Raw genomic sequence first — 13,809 nt, 5'->3', positions numbered from 1 at the left:
GTCATTTACTCCCGACATCTGAGCCGCTGAAGATGCAGCGGATTACGTTTGTTCATGAAGGGAATGCGCCTCCTGATCTACATAAATGTGTCTATGTTCGCGCAAATCATTCGTGATCCAGCTTCACTTACAGCAGAAGTGAGTATAACGTTTTTTTTTTATGAATTTGTGCAATCACCTTTCCCAATAACGTGCTAGTTTAAAACGTGTTTTAACGTGCTTTAAAACGGAAGTCAAAATAATGTCTGTCATTGGTCAGCCAAACGGATAGTCCCGCCCCAAACTCACGCCATTGGTTAAGACAAAGTTTCTGAGTTGAGCTAGTTAAGATGCTCAAAATAACAAGCAACGTTTGATATCACCACAGAGTCTCTGTATTATAGACGTAATTTAGGGGTGGGACGGATGGGACATGTCCCCACCACTTTTTGCCATTGTCGATATTGTCCCCGATATTGTCCCCATTTGAAACATATGTATTCATATTTAACAAATAAAACATATGGAATTATAAAACATATTGAAGCATATGGGTTTATATTTAACAAATAAAATGCACAAATCTATGAGTCAGACAGATCTAAACTACACTAAGTGGACTTCAGATGTCTCACATGTGCCAGCAACAAGATACACTACATTTGCTAAATGCTTTCTGAAAGCTTTGAGATGACCTGAGATGATCCTACAGATGATCCTACAGCTCTCCGTCCCCTTCTCTCAGCCTATAAGATTCAATGATAAAGCTCAGCCGACTGATTTACGGGAGTCTCTGATACTCCCATCATATCTAAGCTGCTCAGTCAGCTGTAATTGAAATGAGAAATACAGACAGATCAGACGGATCTTAAAGACCAGAGGTCAGGACGTCTGCTCTATATACAATGCTATATAAAGACGACAGACAGTCTGATACATCACGCATGCCGTATTTGCATGCTGAAAGATGAAATGGAGATGTTGCATGGTGTCATTTAATGAGTCTCAATGTGGCATGTCTGTGTCCGAATCTTCAAGAAACACAAATATTGCATTAGAATGCATTCCTGCATTACATAAAATATCAAAACGTCTGCAGTCGTGCAGCTGCAGCGTGGCAAAGGCAGAGGGTGAAACGGTGCACTGACATGTGGATCATTGCGTAAGGTTCATCAGACGCACCTGGCCATGTGCATAGCTGTAGGAAATCTCCCATAATGCAACAGTGCTGGCTGTTTTTATCTTCCGCACTTTTTGCAAATTGTAGCCTTTGGCAAAAAAGGCACATGTTTAAAAATATGAAAGCTAAGTAATTTTGCAGCCTGTAAGAGAATCATTATAATTTTTTTTTTTTTTGAGAAAACAATGAGATTGAACAAAGACTATATAAAGATTCCTCTGATGATCTGAGAGGCTCATTTTTAATTTTATAGTTCATAACCTCTACAAAAAAAAAGTGTAGTTTTTATTTTAATTGTAATTTTTCAGTTTAAATAATTTAATTTTCAGTTTAGTAATTGTGTCATTTTTATTAGCTTTTGAATAGTTTTTAATCAGTTTTTATTTATTTTTATCAGTTTTTATTTTAGTATTGTATTTAAACGTACCTTTTTTGGCGCATAATATTTTGCTTTTGGAATCAATGTTATTTTAGTATTTAGTATTATTATCAGATTAGCATTTGTTTTATATTTAAATTTTATTTTTTATTGATGTTTGTGTGTGTAGCATCATTTTACATACAAGTTACTCCAAAATTAGTCACAAAAATTTATTAATAGAATTTTGTTATTGTCATTATTACTAGGTCTTTTATATATATATACACACTACTGTTCAAAAGTTTGGGGTCAGTAAGACTTGTAATAGTCTTTAAAGAAGTCTCTTATGCTCATCAAGGCTGCATTTATTTGATTAAAAATACAGAAAAAAAACAGTAATATTGCAAAATGTTTTTACAATATAAAATAATGTTTTTTATTTGAACATACTTTAAAATAGAATTTATTCCTGTGATGAAAAGCTGAATTTTTATCAGCTGTTACTCCAGTCTTAAGTGTCACATGATCCTTCAGAAATCATTCTAATATGCGGATTTATTATTAGAATGATCAATGTTGGATAATATCAACAGTTGTGCTGCCAAATATTTTTTGGAACCTGTAATTTTTTTTTTCAGGATTCTTTCATGAATAACAAGTTTAAAAAGTACAGTGCTTATTCAAAATATAATTATTTTATAACAATGTAAATTATTTATTATTAACTTTTAATAAACTTTTAATTATTAACTTAATACATCCTTGGTGAATAAAAGTATTAATTTCTTAAAAAAAAAAAAAAAAAAAAAAAAAGAAACAATAAAAATGTACTGACCCCAAATGTTTGAACGGTAGTGTATATATATATATATATATATATATATATATATATATATATATAAAATACATATTGTAAGGAGGACTCGTAGGAAGCGTATAAGATCCAAGTGCGAGCTTTAATAACCAGATCGTAGTCAACAGGCAGGGTCAATATCCAACAAACAGTGTGACGAAGACAAAACAATAGCGTAATCCACAAAACAGGCACAGTCCAATAACCAGAGAGAGCAGTCCGAAAAGTAACAAATAAACAAGGCAAGGAACGATGGCTAAGCTAGACAGAACTATGGCGTGAAACAAAAAGCAAAACTATGACAATAAAACAAAACCGTGGCAATGACAAAAACAGAGCAAAGAAAACAGGGATAAACGCTTGGTAGAGTCCACAAGAGCAAAACAATACTTCGCAGTTGTCTGTTTGGAAATGGCCTCCCTTTATGGCCACCAAACAGGAAGTTACCAACGAGGCAGCAGAGGGAGCAGCAACAGTCAGTTCATGGGTCAGGGCTCCCTCTGCTGGCTTGGCGTTACACAAATATACATACATATATATATATATATATATATATATATATATATATATATATATATACTTAGTTTTAATTTTAAGTAAATAATACAATAAAATCATGCAATAATTTAGTACTTCAATTTAAACAATTTATTTCAATTAATAAATTTGTTTCAATTAATAAAACAATGTTTTTTTTGTTCTATTTTTTGTTATAATCTGTTTTTTCTATTGTAATCTATTCTTTTCTGTTTTATTATATTCTGTTGTATTCTATTTTTCTAATCTATTCTCTTTTCTTTTTAAGTCTATTCTGTTCTGTTGTATTGTTATTTTCTGTTTTATTCTATTTTCTCTTGTTCTATTCTATTCTATTTCTGTTTTATTCTATTTTCTCTTGTTCTATTATATTCTATTGATTTTTTCTGTTCTGTTCTCTTCTGTTTTTATTCTCTATTTTATTCTGTTCTATTCTATTCTGTTCCATTCTTTTCTGTTTTATTTGATTCTGTTATAACCTATTATATTCTTTTCTGTTTTAATATATTCAGTTCTGCTCTGTTTTATTCTATTCCATTCTTTTCTGTTTTATTTGATTGTTATAACCTATTCTATTGTTTTCTGTTTTATTCTATTCTCTCCTGTTCTATTCTATTCTATTCTATTCTATTCTATTGTTTTATTATCTTTTCTTTTCAAGTCTATTCTGTTCTGTTGTATTCTGTTATTTTCTGTTTTATTCTATTTTCTCCTGTTCTGTTCTATTCTATTCTTTGCTTTTCTGTTCCATTCTATTCTGTTATCTATTATGTTTCTGTTATAACCTATTTTATTGTTTTCTGTTTTATTCTGTTCTGTTCTATTCTATTCTTTTCTGTTTTATTCTATTGTCTCCTGTTCCATTCTATTATACTGTTTTCTGTTTTATTCTGTTTTTATTCTCTTCAGTCTGTTCTATTCTATTATTTTCTTTTTTAAATATATTCAGTTTTGTTCTGTTCTATTCTATTCTATTCTGTTTTGATTCTGTTATAACCTATTCTATTGATTTGTTTTATTCCATTCTATTGTTTTCTGTTTTATTTTATTCTATTCTTTTCTGTTTTATTTGATTCTGTTATAAACTATTTTATTGTTTTCTGTTTTATTCTGTTCTGTTCTATGCTATTTTTTTCTTTTATTCTATTCTTTCTGTTCTGTTATATTGTACTGTTTTCTGCTTTATTCTTTTCTTTTATTCTATTCTATTCTATTCTATTCTATTCTATTCTATTCTGTTCTGTTGTATTCTATTATTTTCTGTTTTACTATATTCAATTCTGCTCTATTCTATTCTATTGTATTCTATTGTTTTCTGTTTTAACCTATTCTATTGTTTTCTGTTTTATTCTATTTCTGTTCTTTTATTCTATCAATTATTACAAAGAAATTGCAAGTAACACATTGAATTAAACACCAAATTTTAGTAGCAGATAAGTAGAAAGAAAAACCTAAAGTGTAAAGAAAACTTTTATAGCTCAAAAATTTGTTTTATAGCTCGAAATTTAATATGTAGTTTTTATTTCTCACAAATAATTTCAAAAGACTAATAAAAATGCTTTTTCTCCAGTCAATGTACCGTAATGTCTGAGTCTCATTTCTAAAAAATGAGGCAGTCGTGGCCTAATGATTAGAGAGTCAGACTTGTAACTTAAAGTTCACAAAGGTTTGAGTCTCAGTAACGGCTAGGTTGCTTGTTCACTTCTCACTGCTGTGTGTGCACTCGGATGGGTGAAATGCAGAGCACAAATTCCCAATACGGGACACCATACTTGGCCACATGTCACCTCCTTTCCTTAAACTCCGACAGGATTTTGGAAACAATGTCCCAGTACAAAAGCTCCTGTCCATGGCCACTTGAAGACCCAGACAGGTCATTAATCTGTCAGAACGGATGCGTACGATCTTTATGCGTCCACTTCAGCGCTGGCAAAGCAGCCAGAGAACAACCTGACATCGATAACCATCGGCAAGTAAGAGTTACTTAAAGGAGCGGCACAGAATATCAGTCAGTGGGGTTTAATTTTGTAAGAGGCTGAGATCAGGTTCACTGCTGCGACTGCAACTCTAGATACTCAGTTACACAGAGAGAGAGAGAGAGAGAGAGACAGAGAGGTTATCAGACCACCAAAGCAAACAGCACTGAAGGCATGCAGCCAGAGAGTTTCCATCGCTGTCATGACATGCCTGTCCGATAAGCTCAAAAAAAGTATTAATACGTGCCAAACGCGCCGGGCAGAGAGCCACATCTGAACATTCATTATTCTCCTGAATTTGGAACTCATTCACTGACAAAAGTGGATCAGAGAGTTGTCAGCGTATTCTTAAAGGGACACTTCACCTAAAAATAAAAATCTGTCATTATTTATTCACTGCTATGTCATTCTTTCTTACATCTAATGCACAAAAAAGAGATACTTAGACAGACGTTCATGCTGCACTTTTCTATATAATGAAAATGGATGGGCACTGACTCTGAGCAGGGTTATTATTGTAGATTAAATTAAAAATAATAATAATAATAATAAAATAATAGAGCGAGATAGAGAGAAAGCTTTAATTATATATAAGTAATTATATGTGCGGGAAACCATGAAATCTTTTTAGTAAGACAACATTTTTAATTTTGATTTAAGCTTTTTTAAAAATTTTCTATCTACAGTAAAAAAAAAAAAAAAAGCTACAGAAACAATTTTTACTCAGAAATTAAAATTTCACTCATAAAATAATAAAGTAAAATCAAATAAAATAAAATAAAATAAAATAAAATTCTAAACTGTTGTCTTGGCAGCTAAATGAAATGTTTAAATGTAAATAAAATTTAAATTAAAACTAATACTGAAATAAAACGCCTACAAAAAAGCGTATTTTTTATTTTATCTTATTTTATTTTATTTCAACATCTTTTTTTCCTGTTTACTTTATTAATCCAGGTTTTTGGTCTTATTGTGAATGATTAATTGGGCATAAAATTTTTATTGCTACAGTGTACAATCACTGTTCTTTTTTTCACATTCTGAGTTTGAATTTTAATTGTAATTTTTCAGTTTAAATAATTAAATTTTCAATTTAGTACTTTTGTCATTATTATTATTTTTAGGATAGCTCTTTTTAAATTTTAGATATTATTATTTGCCTTTAATGATATATTAAAGTATTTACAGTAAATAATTATAGTAATGTAATGTAGTTATTTTAGTATTATTTATATGCTATTATAATATTTATTAATTCATTGTATATTAAATTTTTTCATTTTTATTAGTTATTGTTTGTACATACATATATAGAGGGGGGAGCTTTAATTATATTTTAAAGTAATTATAAAATAAAATAAAATGAAATAATCTGAAATAAAATAAAATAAAATATAAATGACTAAAATTAGAAATGTATAGGCAGCTAAATGAAATGTTTAAATATAAAGAAAATTTTAATGTAAATTAAAACTAATACTAAAATAAAAATTAATTAAACCAAAATAATATATTCATAGTAAAAAAATAACTAAAAAAATGACAATATCACATAAAATAACTAAACATGATATATATATATATATATATATATACACACACACACACACACACACATATACACACACAATTTAATATTGTAAAAATACAGGTATAATTGTTTTGAATAAGAAATTGTTTATTAACATTTTTTTTTTTTTTTAGCAAGAATGCATTCTATTGATCAAGTGAAAGTGAAAAAAATTCAAAACAATAAGAACGATAATAGTATATAATATTAATAAAAAGTGTGTAGGTGTGTGTGTGTGTGTGTGTGTATATATATATATCTCTTCTAATTCATAGTATATAATATTAATAAAAAGTGTGTAGGTGTGTGTATATATACATATATATATATATGTATATTTTCTAATTCATATGATAGATTTGTCTGAGAAACGGACTGAAATTTGAGGCATTATACACTGAAAATCTGATTATGAGCGTGAGTAAATGATAGACAATCTTCACTATTCCTTTATAATCATAACAAAACTGGATCAATGCATCCTTTTTATTAGTTTCATTACTACTGCAAGGTCCTAATGTACTCATTACCTAAACTATCTCTTCCCTAATGGTGATTTAACACTTAAATCATCCATTTTCTCCTGTACCCTGTCAATAAATCCCTTTTGAGACTAATGAAGTCTTGCTTTCCCTGTGGAGCTAAAGGTGAGCCGTGTCTCGTGTGTGTCTCATGGTGACCTTTGTCTGAGTTAGCGCTGTATCACAGACGCGCTCAGAGGTGCTGCTTTCAGGATCAGGTTGACCCGTTTCAGGTGCGGGGAGACATCCGGGCCATAGAGACTCTCCTTTAGTTACGGAGATCCACACGACATCAGCTGTAATTAACACACGGCTGGAGCAACAACAGCACATTTTCTTGAGCAAATGCGAGGGTTCTACATGCAAAACATGTCAGGAGTTTGTATCTGCGAGTCCAAGAAATACAGCATCTGCATTACAAACAAGACGAGATATAAACTCCTAAATGCCTTGTGCACAAACCAAACCAGACGTCCATCTACTATTTCTAGGAAAAGCAAGGAATTAAACTAAGTTTAAACGAGGACACCCTCAGAAGTCCACAACAGTCACACTTACAACTCCCTCAGACAAAAAAAATGAAATATGTGACCCTGGACCACAAAACCAGTCATAAGTAGCACGGGTATATTTGTAGCAGTAGACAAAAATACATTGTTTGGGTAAAAAATTATCAATTTTTATGCCAAAAATCATTAGGATATTAAGTAAAGATCATGCTCCATGAAGATATTTTGTACATTTCCTACCGTAAATATATAAAAACATTTAAATTCAATTTTTAAATTAAAAAAAATGTTTTAATTATTATTAATAATCATAATTACAAAACAATTTGTAAAATGTGATTTAAAAAAGCTTTTTAGATTCCGTTTCACAAAGCAGGCATTCTAACTTCCCAAACATTAAAATCAATACTAGAAATAAAACTTAAATTCTATATTTTCTACCTAAATAAAGCACAATATGCCTAAAATAAACATGAAAAATGCCTGTTAACCAATCACAAGCTTCATATTTACAAATGCCATTTGGCAAATACTATTTATACTATTATTAGGATGATAATTTCCTAAAAATATTTAATGTCAACCACCCAAATATAAAAATCAAAAAAGTATATTAAAAATATATTGTATAGGCTCAGATAAACATAAATATTTATCCTCAATTTGAACTGATTAAATAAATCATATGCCTTAAATAAAGAAAACAGAATTTACACTAAAGAAAATACAAATATTTACAAAAAATGTACATACAAAACACTCTCCTTATATGAATCACATGCCTTAAAAAAGCATAAAACAAATGTGCATGCTACAAAATCCTTTTAACCAATTATTGACTTCATATTTACAAATGCTAATTAGCAAATGCTATTTAAAAAAACAGGATGTGTCCATCACCCAATTCTAAAAACCAATAATGCACGTAAAAATAAATTCTATAGTCTTAAATTAGCATTAAATTAATATTTATCCTCAATTTAAATGATTAAATAAATCATATGCCTCAAATAAACATAAAACCAAAAGAATCCTTTTAACCAATCACAAGTTTCATATTAACATACACTAACAGTCAAAAGTTTTTGAACAGTAAGATTTTTAATTTTTTTATGTCTCTTCTGCTCACCAAGCCTGCATATATAAGTATAGCAAAAGCAGTAAAGTTTTGAAATATTTTTACTTTTTAAAATAACTGTTTTCTATTTGAATATTGTAATTTATTCATGTGATTTCAAAGCTGAATTTTTAGTATCATTACTCCAGTCACATGATCCTTCAGAAATCATTCTAATATTCTGATTTGCTGCTTCAAAAAACTTAAACAGCAAAAATATTTCAACATTTTTACTGTACTTTGGATCAAATAAATGCAGGCTTGGTGAGCAGAAGAGACTTAAAAAAATTAAAAATCTTACTGTTCAAAAACTTTTGACTGTTAGTGTATGTTAATATGAAACTTGTGATTGGTTAAAAGGATTCTTTTGGTTTTATGTTTATTTGAGGCATATGATTTATTTAATCATTTAAATTGAGGATAAATATTAATTTAATGCTAATTTGCTAACATGAAAAATCGTACTGTTCAAAAACTTTTGACAGGTAGCATATTTGCTTATTAGCAGAATCATGTCAACTTCCTAAAATCTAAACATCAATAATGTACATGAAAAAAATGATTTCTATGGCCTCAAATAAACACAAAATAAATGTTTATCCCTATAAAACCCTATTAACCAATCAAAAGCTTCACATTTACAAATGCTACACACAGGTGAACAGAAGTGAACAGGAAAGGTCTACTCACACGAGGAAGTGATACAGGAAGCACCTCAGGCCGGCGGGTCTCTCTAGGAAGTTGTACACATCGCCCTGCATGCTAGTCTTGGTGTGGTAAGGGCTGTGGGTGAAGCGGGCGGCGACGGGAAGCGGGCGCGGCGGCGTCTCTCCGGGGACGGTGGAGATGGAGAGGGGCTGGCAGCGCTCGCTGTGCGCCGGTGGCTCCTTTGTGTGGCCACCTGGAGCGACGGGCGCGCTTGATCCATTATTCACCACGGGCTCCAGTTCCAGTGAAACAGGAGAGTGCGCGGCGGTGAGGGAAGCGCTGGGCACTGCTGCCTCCTCCAGGCTGTGCAGGAAGTCGTGGCCGTTGTGGCCGCAGCTCTTTAGTTTGAGGCTGTTGCTGGAAGTGGACCATCCGAACGTACGTCCACGGGATAGCAGAGGGGTCTGGCGGCCCAGCCTGTCCCCCATGGTGGGGATGCGTTTCAGTAGGGGTGATGCAAAGCGATTAATCGTCCATGCCACTAAACCTATAAAGCGAGAACAAATTTGGGGAAAAATTAAAGGACGTTCACCTAAAAAATTTGCTGGAAATGCACTCACCCTCAGGCTATCAAAGATGTAGGTGAGTTTGTGAGTTTGTTTCTTCATCATATTTGGAGAAACGTAGCATTACATCACTCACTCACCAATAAATGTGAATGGGTGCCGTCAGAATGAGAGTCCAAACAGCTGATAAAAACATCACAATAATACACAAGTAATCCACACCACTCCAGTCCATCAATTAATGTCTTATAAAGACAAAAGCTACATGTTTGTAAGAAACAAATCCATCATTAAGATGTTTTTAACTTCAAACTTTCATTTCCACTGTGAAAAAGTCCATCTCCTGTTGTCCTCTCATATCAAAATCCACCCGCATGTTTGTTTAGAGCTATTTTGGCTTGTAAACGGTGCTTGATCTGTGCAGATTTCTCTCCTGATTCAGACAAGATGACTTTTCACTGGAGAAAGCAATACATATAGACTCGTATTTTAGCCGGAAGTAACGTTTTAAAGTTAAAAATGTACAGAAGTACTCAAAATCTGTCATAATTCCTCACACCAGACAAAACGCATGCTTTTTCAGGTATTTTGGATTTTTTGCAAAACCTACTTTTGCAAACTATTCCTAGTTTTTTTGCCCGATCAGAACCAAACCAGTGCAGAAAGATTCTCTGGAGAGTGAATATCAATAATTATCAAAAAAAGGTTGAACTTTCGACTCACTGTCGCAAAGGGACGCCAAAACCTTTGAAAGGGGCAGGGCTACGTTTAGTAAAATGCATGTAACTCCTGAATGGAATGAGTTATCTTTGCAAAAACTCAGAACACTTACACTGCCCTCCAAAAGTTTGAAAACACCCCTGGCAAAGTGTGGTTTTGGACGATATCAGCAAATCCTTATAATTTTTTGGTACAAATACATTAAAGTAACTTGACATTATTATTGAAGAGCACCAATAATAATTTTCATTTTGATCACATAATAATGGCAATATATACATGTCAAAGTCAGACATGCCCCTTTGCCAGCTGTGATGCCTGGTTACTGGTTTAATCTTGGCCCAGGTTTTTAAAAGATTTTTGGGTCAGCACACTTTAATAGCTTTAACAGTTGATTGGCAATTAAGTTTAGAATACAATGAATTTAGGCCCAGATTATGCAGAGCTGTAATAGCTCCTAATGGTGGATATTTTGATGAATCGAAAATGTAATTGTTTTCTATGTATAAACTGTTTATGTAATAAAATATGTTTTCGTAGTTTGTTTTGTCCCTTATCAGTGCAAAATGATCACAAATTAAAAAGGATTCATGCCAAAATTGTCCAAAACCCCACTTTTCTAGGGCGTTTCCAAACTTTTGGAGGGCAGTGTATGTAAGGGCTCAATCTGAAGTTGAAGAACAAAAATCGCAGTGCTTGGCCACTTGGTGGCACTATAAGAGGGGGGGGGACATAAAAATGGCTATACCGACACAACCATTTGTCCTATCAACATGAAAATTGCACGGTCTTCATGCAAATGCCACAAGTGTATAAAAGGATATTTGCATATCTCAAAAAAACATGGCTGCCATTGGCCGATGAAGTTTGAGCACTTTCAGTATTAGACATGGTTAAAGGATGTCCATTGGAATGAAACTCGGTGGGCCTGTTTTACTTGTCTATTTTTTGTCTATCTTGTCCCAAGAGAAATCCAAAATAAATTAGACACTGGGGGGGGCGCTGTCGTGTTTTTCAAGGGTGTAAACAGTTGTGCATTATGCGGTTTTTCCGCACATATACGCGTTGTTCTTATCACATGACAGAACTCCTTATTTCAGACAACTTTGCCTCTAGAACCACTGCTGTCAATTAAATTGTTTGTTAAACGATTGAGAAAAAACTACTTTTGCGAACTTGTCCTAGGTTTTTTGCTCAATCTGGAAAAAAAACACTACAGTACAATTCTCTGGACTCTCCAGGTCAATAATTATCAAAAAAAAAGTTAAAAGTTACCCTTTGGGAATCTATAATGGTCTCGTTTAGAAAAGGGGCCTGTCCAAACTGACCCAAAATCCTATAAAGCCTAAAGGAAAACTCAAAACTTCACCAAACCTGCAGAGCACATGCGACAGGTGATACTAGAATGCAAAGTTTAAAGAGATCGGACCACAGCTGGCACAATAACGGTCATAAACTTTATAAAACATAATATTTCTATGGTAAATTACCTGTATTTGCAACAAAAAAAATAAAGTCTTTTTGCATATGTGCTAAAATGCCTTAAAGCGCTTGAACCCTGGTAATCGCTGCTTGCAGCTATATTTCATCTTGTGTATTGGGTTGCATTTGATTGATCGTCAGTTGCTGGGAAGTCACAGCGCACATTAACTCATGAGGTGTCATGACATGCTCCAAGTCTGCAGGTTTAAATAAGGAGCAGCTCAGACAATCTCAGACAGGTTAATATTGCATGAGGATGCACTGAAGATCACCAGACACATCCATAACCCTCCTCTGACAGCCACATGCGCCATGAGATCATGTTTAACAGTAGTGAAAAGTCACCCACTTATAATAAGAAATGTTGCTTGAGCAGCGAATCAGCATATTAGAATGATTTCTGAAGGATCATGTGACACTAAAGACTAAACACTAAACACTAAAGACACTAAAGTAATGATGCGGAAAATTCAGCTTTGATCATGAGAGAAAACACTTATTTGAAATTGTAATAATATTTCAAAATCTTATTTGATTAAATGCACATTTTTGCTACAATGTCTCTCAAAATGCACCAATAACACTTGTTTTTACTCAGACAGGACAAAAAATCTACTAAGCATGCGCCGAATGACTGTCATCACTCCTGCCTGATTGTAATTTCACTGAAGTCTTCCTCAGTCATGGAGCAATGAAGAAGAAGAGTAAAACACCCTCATTAAAGAGGTCAAGAGAAATCACAAGATCTCCAATCCATCATGAGATGACCAACGGATGGACACACAAAGCCACTGGAAAAAAGCTTTGTGAGTGGAGACAAATCGAAACAGGACCCTGCCATCCTCTCTGCCATGTCTGTCAGTCACAGTGCCAGAGCCGCTGACAGAAGCCGCGACTACAGCGTCGGCTGCTCGCAGATATAGTTTCAGACGCTTTAAGCTGCAGATCACAATGTCAAGAGATAGAAACCACTCTCAGTCAGAGCGTGTCAAGAGGATTTAGTGGACAGAGAGATAAACACATTCACGCTCATTCATGTGTGCATGAAGCACGAATGCAGCAAATGAATGAAACCAGTCACTCTTCAAGTTATCAAACCAAAACAAGTGGGATTAAATAGGTTTCTACAAAAAGCATTAAATTATTTCTGATAATAATGTCTTTCACACTCATTGTTTTTATGCATATGCATAGAGCATATAAAATATATAATATATTATATTATTTACTTAAAAGCCCATTTATGATATATTTATGACACTTGTTTGAGATATTGTGAGTTTACAGAATATATAAATCTTTATGTTATTTATGCAATTAAGTTATTTATGCATTTAAACCATTTCAAATCACTATTATAGTTAGATTTTACAATACAGTTATTTACAGTAACATTAGTTAACACGGGTATCATAAAAAAACAATAATATTTCTTTGCAGCATTTATTCCCCTTAAAATGTAATAAATATACTATTGTTCATTGTTTTATATATATATATATATATATATATATATAGAAACGTCTTAGTTCAATGTAAAAAAAAAAACAAGACTAGGTTAAATACTAATACAAGTATTATTTATTTGTTATTACGTACTAAGTTATCATACATTTCTTTGCATATTTTGTTCATAGAAAAGCTCAGAAAAGGTTATGATTATGTTCAATTTAAAACAGAAATAGACTATTTTATTTGCGAATAAATGCCTTTTTGTCTGTATTTATAGCCACAATAATAAACATTCAGCTCGTATTTATCTTAATATCAACGCTACATACGAATTTTAA

At 32.5% G+C, this 13,809-nt stretch overlaps 1 protein-coding gene across 1 annotated transcript in view; it reads right to left on the bottom strand.

Moving 5' to 3' along the window:
• kcnq1.2 (potassium voltage-gated channel, KQT-like subfamily, member 1.2) overlaps positions 1 to 13,809 on the bottom strand; it is a 224,154-nt gene that overhangs the window by 210,090 nt on the left and 255 nt on the right. Inside the window, exon 2 of the mRNA XM_051100084.1 lies at positions 9,294 to 9,798. Within this exon, the coding sequence (XP_050956041.1) occupies positions 9,294 to 9,739 (446 nt within the window). The 5' untranslated portion in view covers positions 9,740 to 9,798. The remainder of the gene's footprint in view (positions 1 to 9,293; positions 9,799 to 13,809) is intronic.

Source organism: Labeo rohita, chromosome 25 (assembly GCF_022985175.1).
Source record: "Labeo rohita strain BAU-BD-2019 chromosome 25, IGBB_LRoh.1.0, whole genome shotgun sequence".
Lineage (NCBI taxonomy): Eukaryota > Metazoa > Chordata > Actinopteri > Cypriniformes > Cyprinidae > Labeo > Labeo rohita.
The sequence above is the reverse complement of the archived record's forward strand: the minus strand, read 5'-3'. Positions and strand labels throughout refer to the sequence as shown.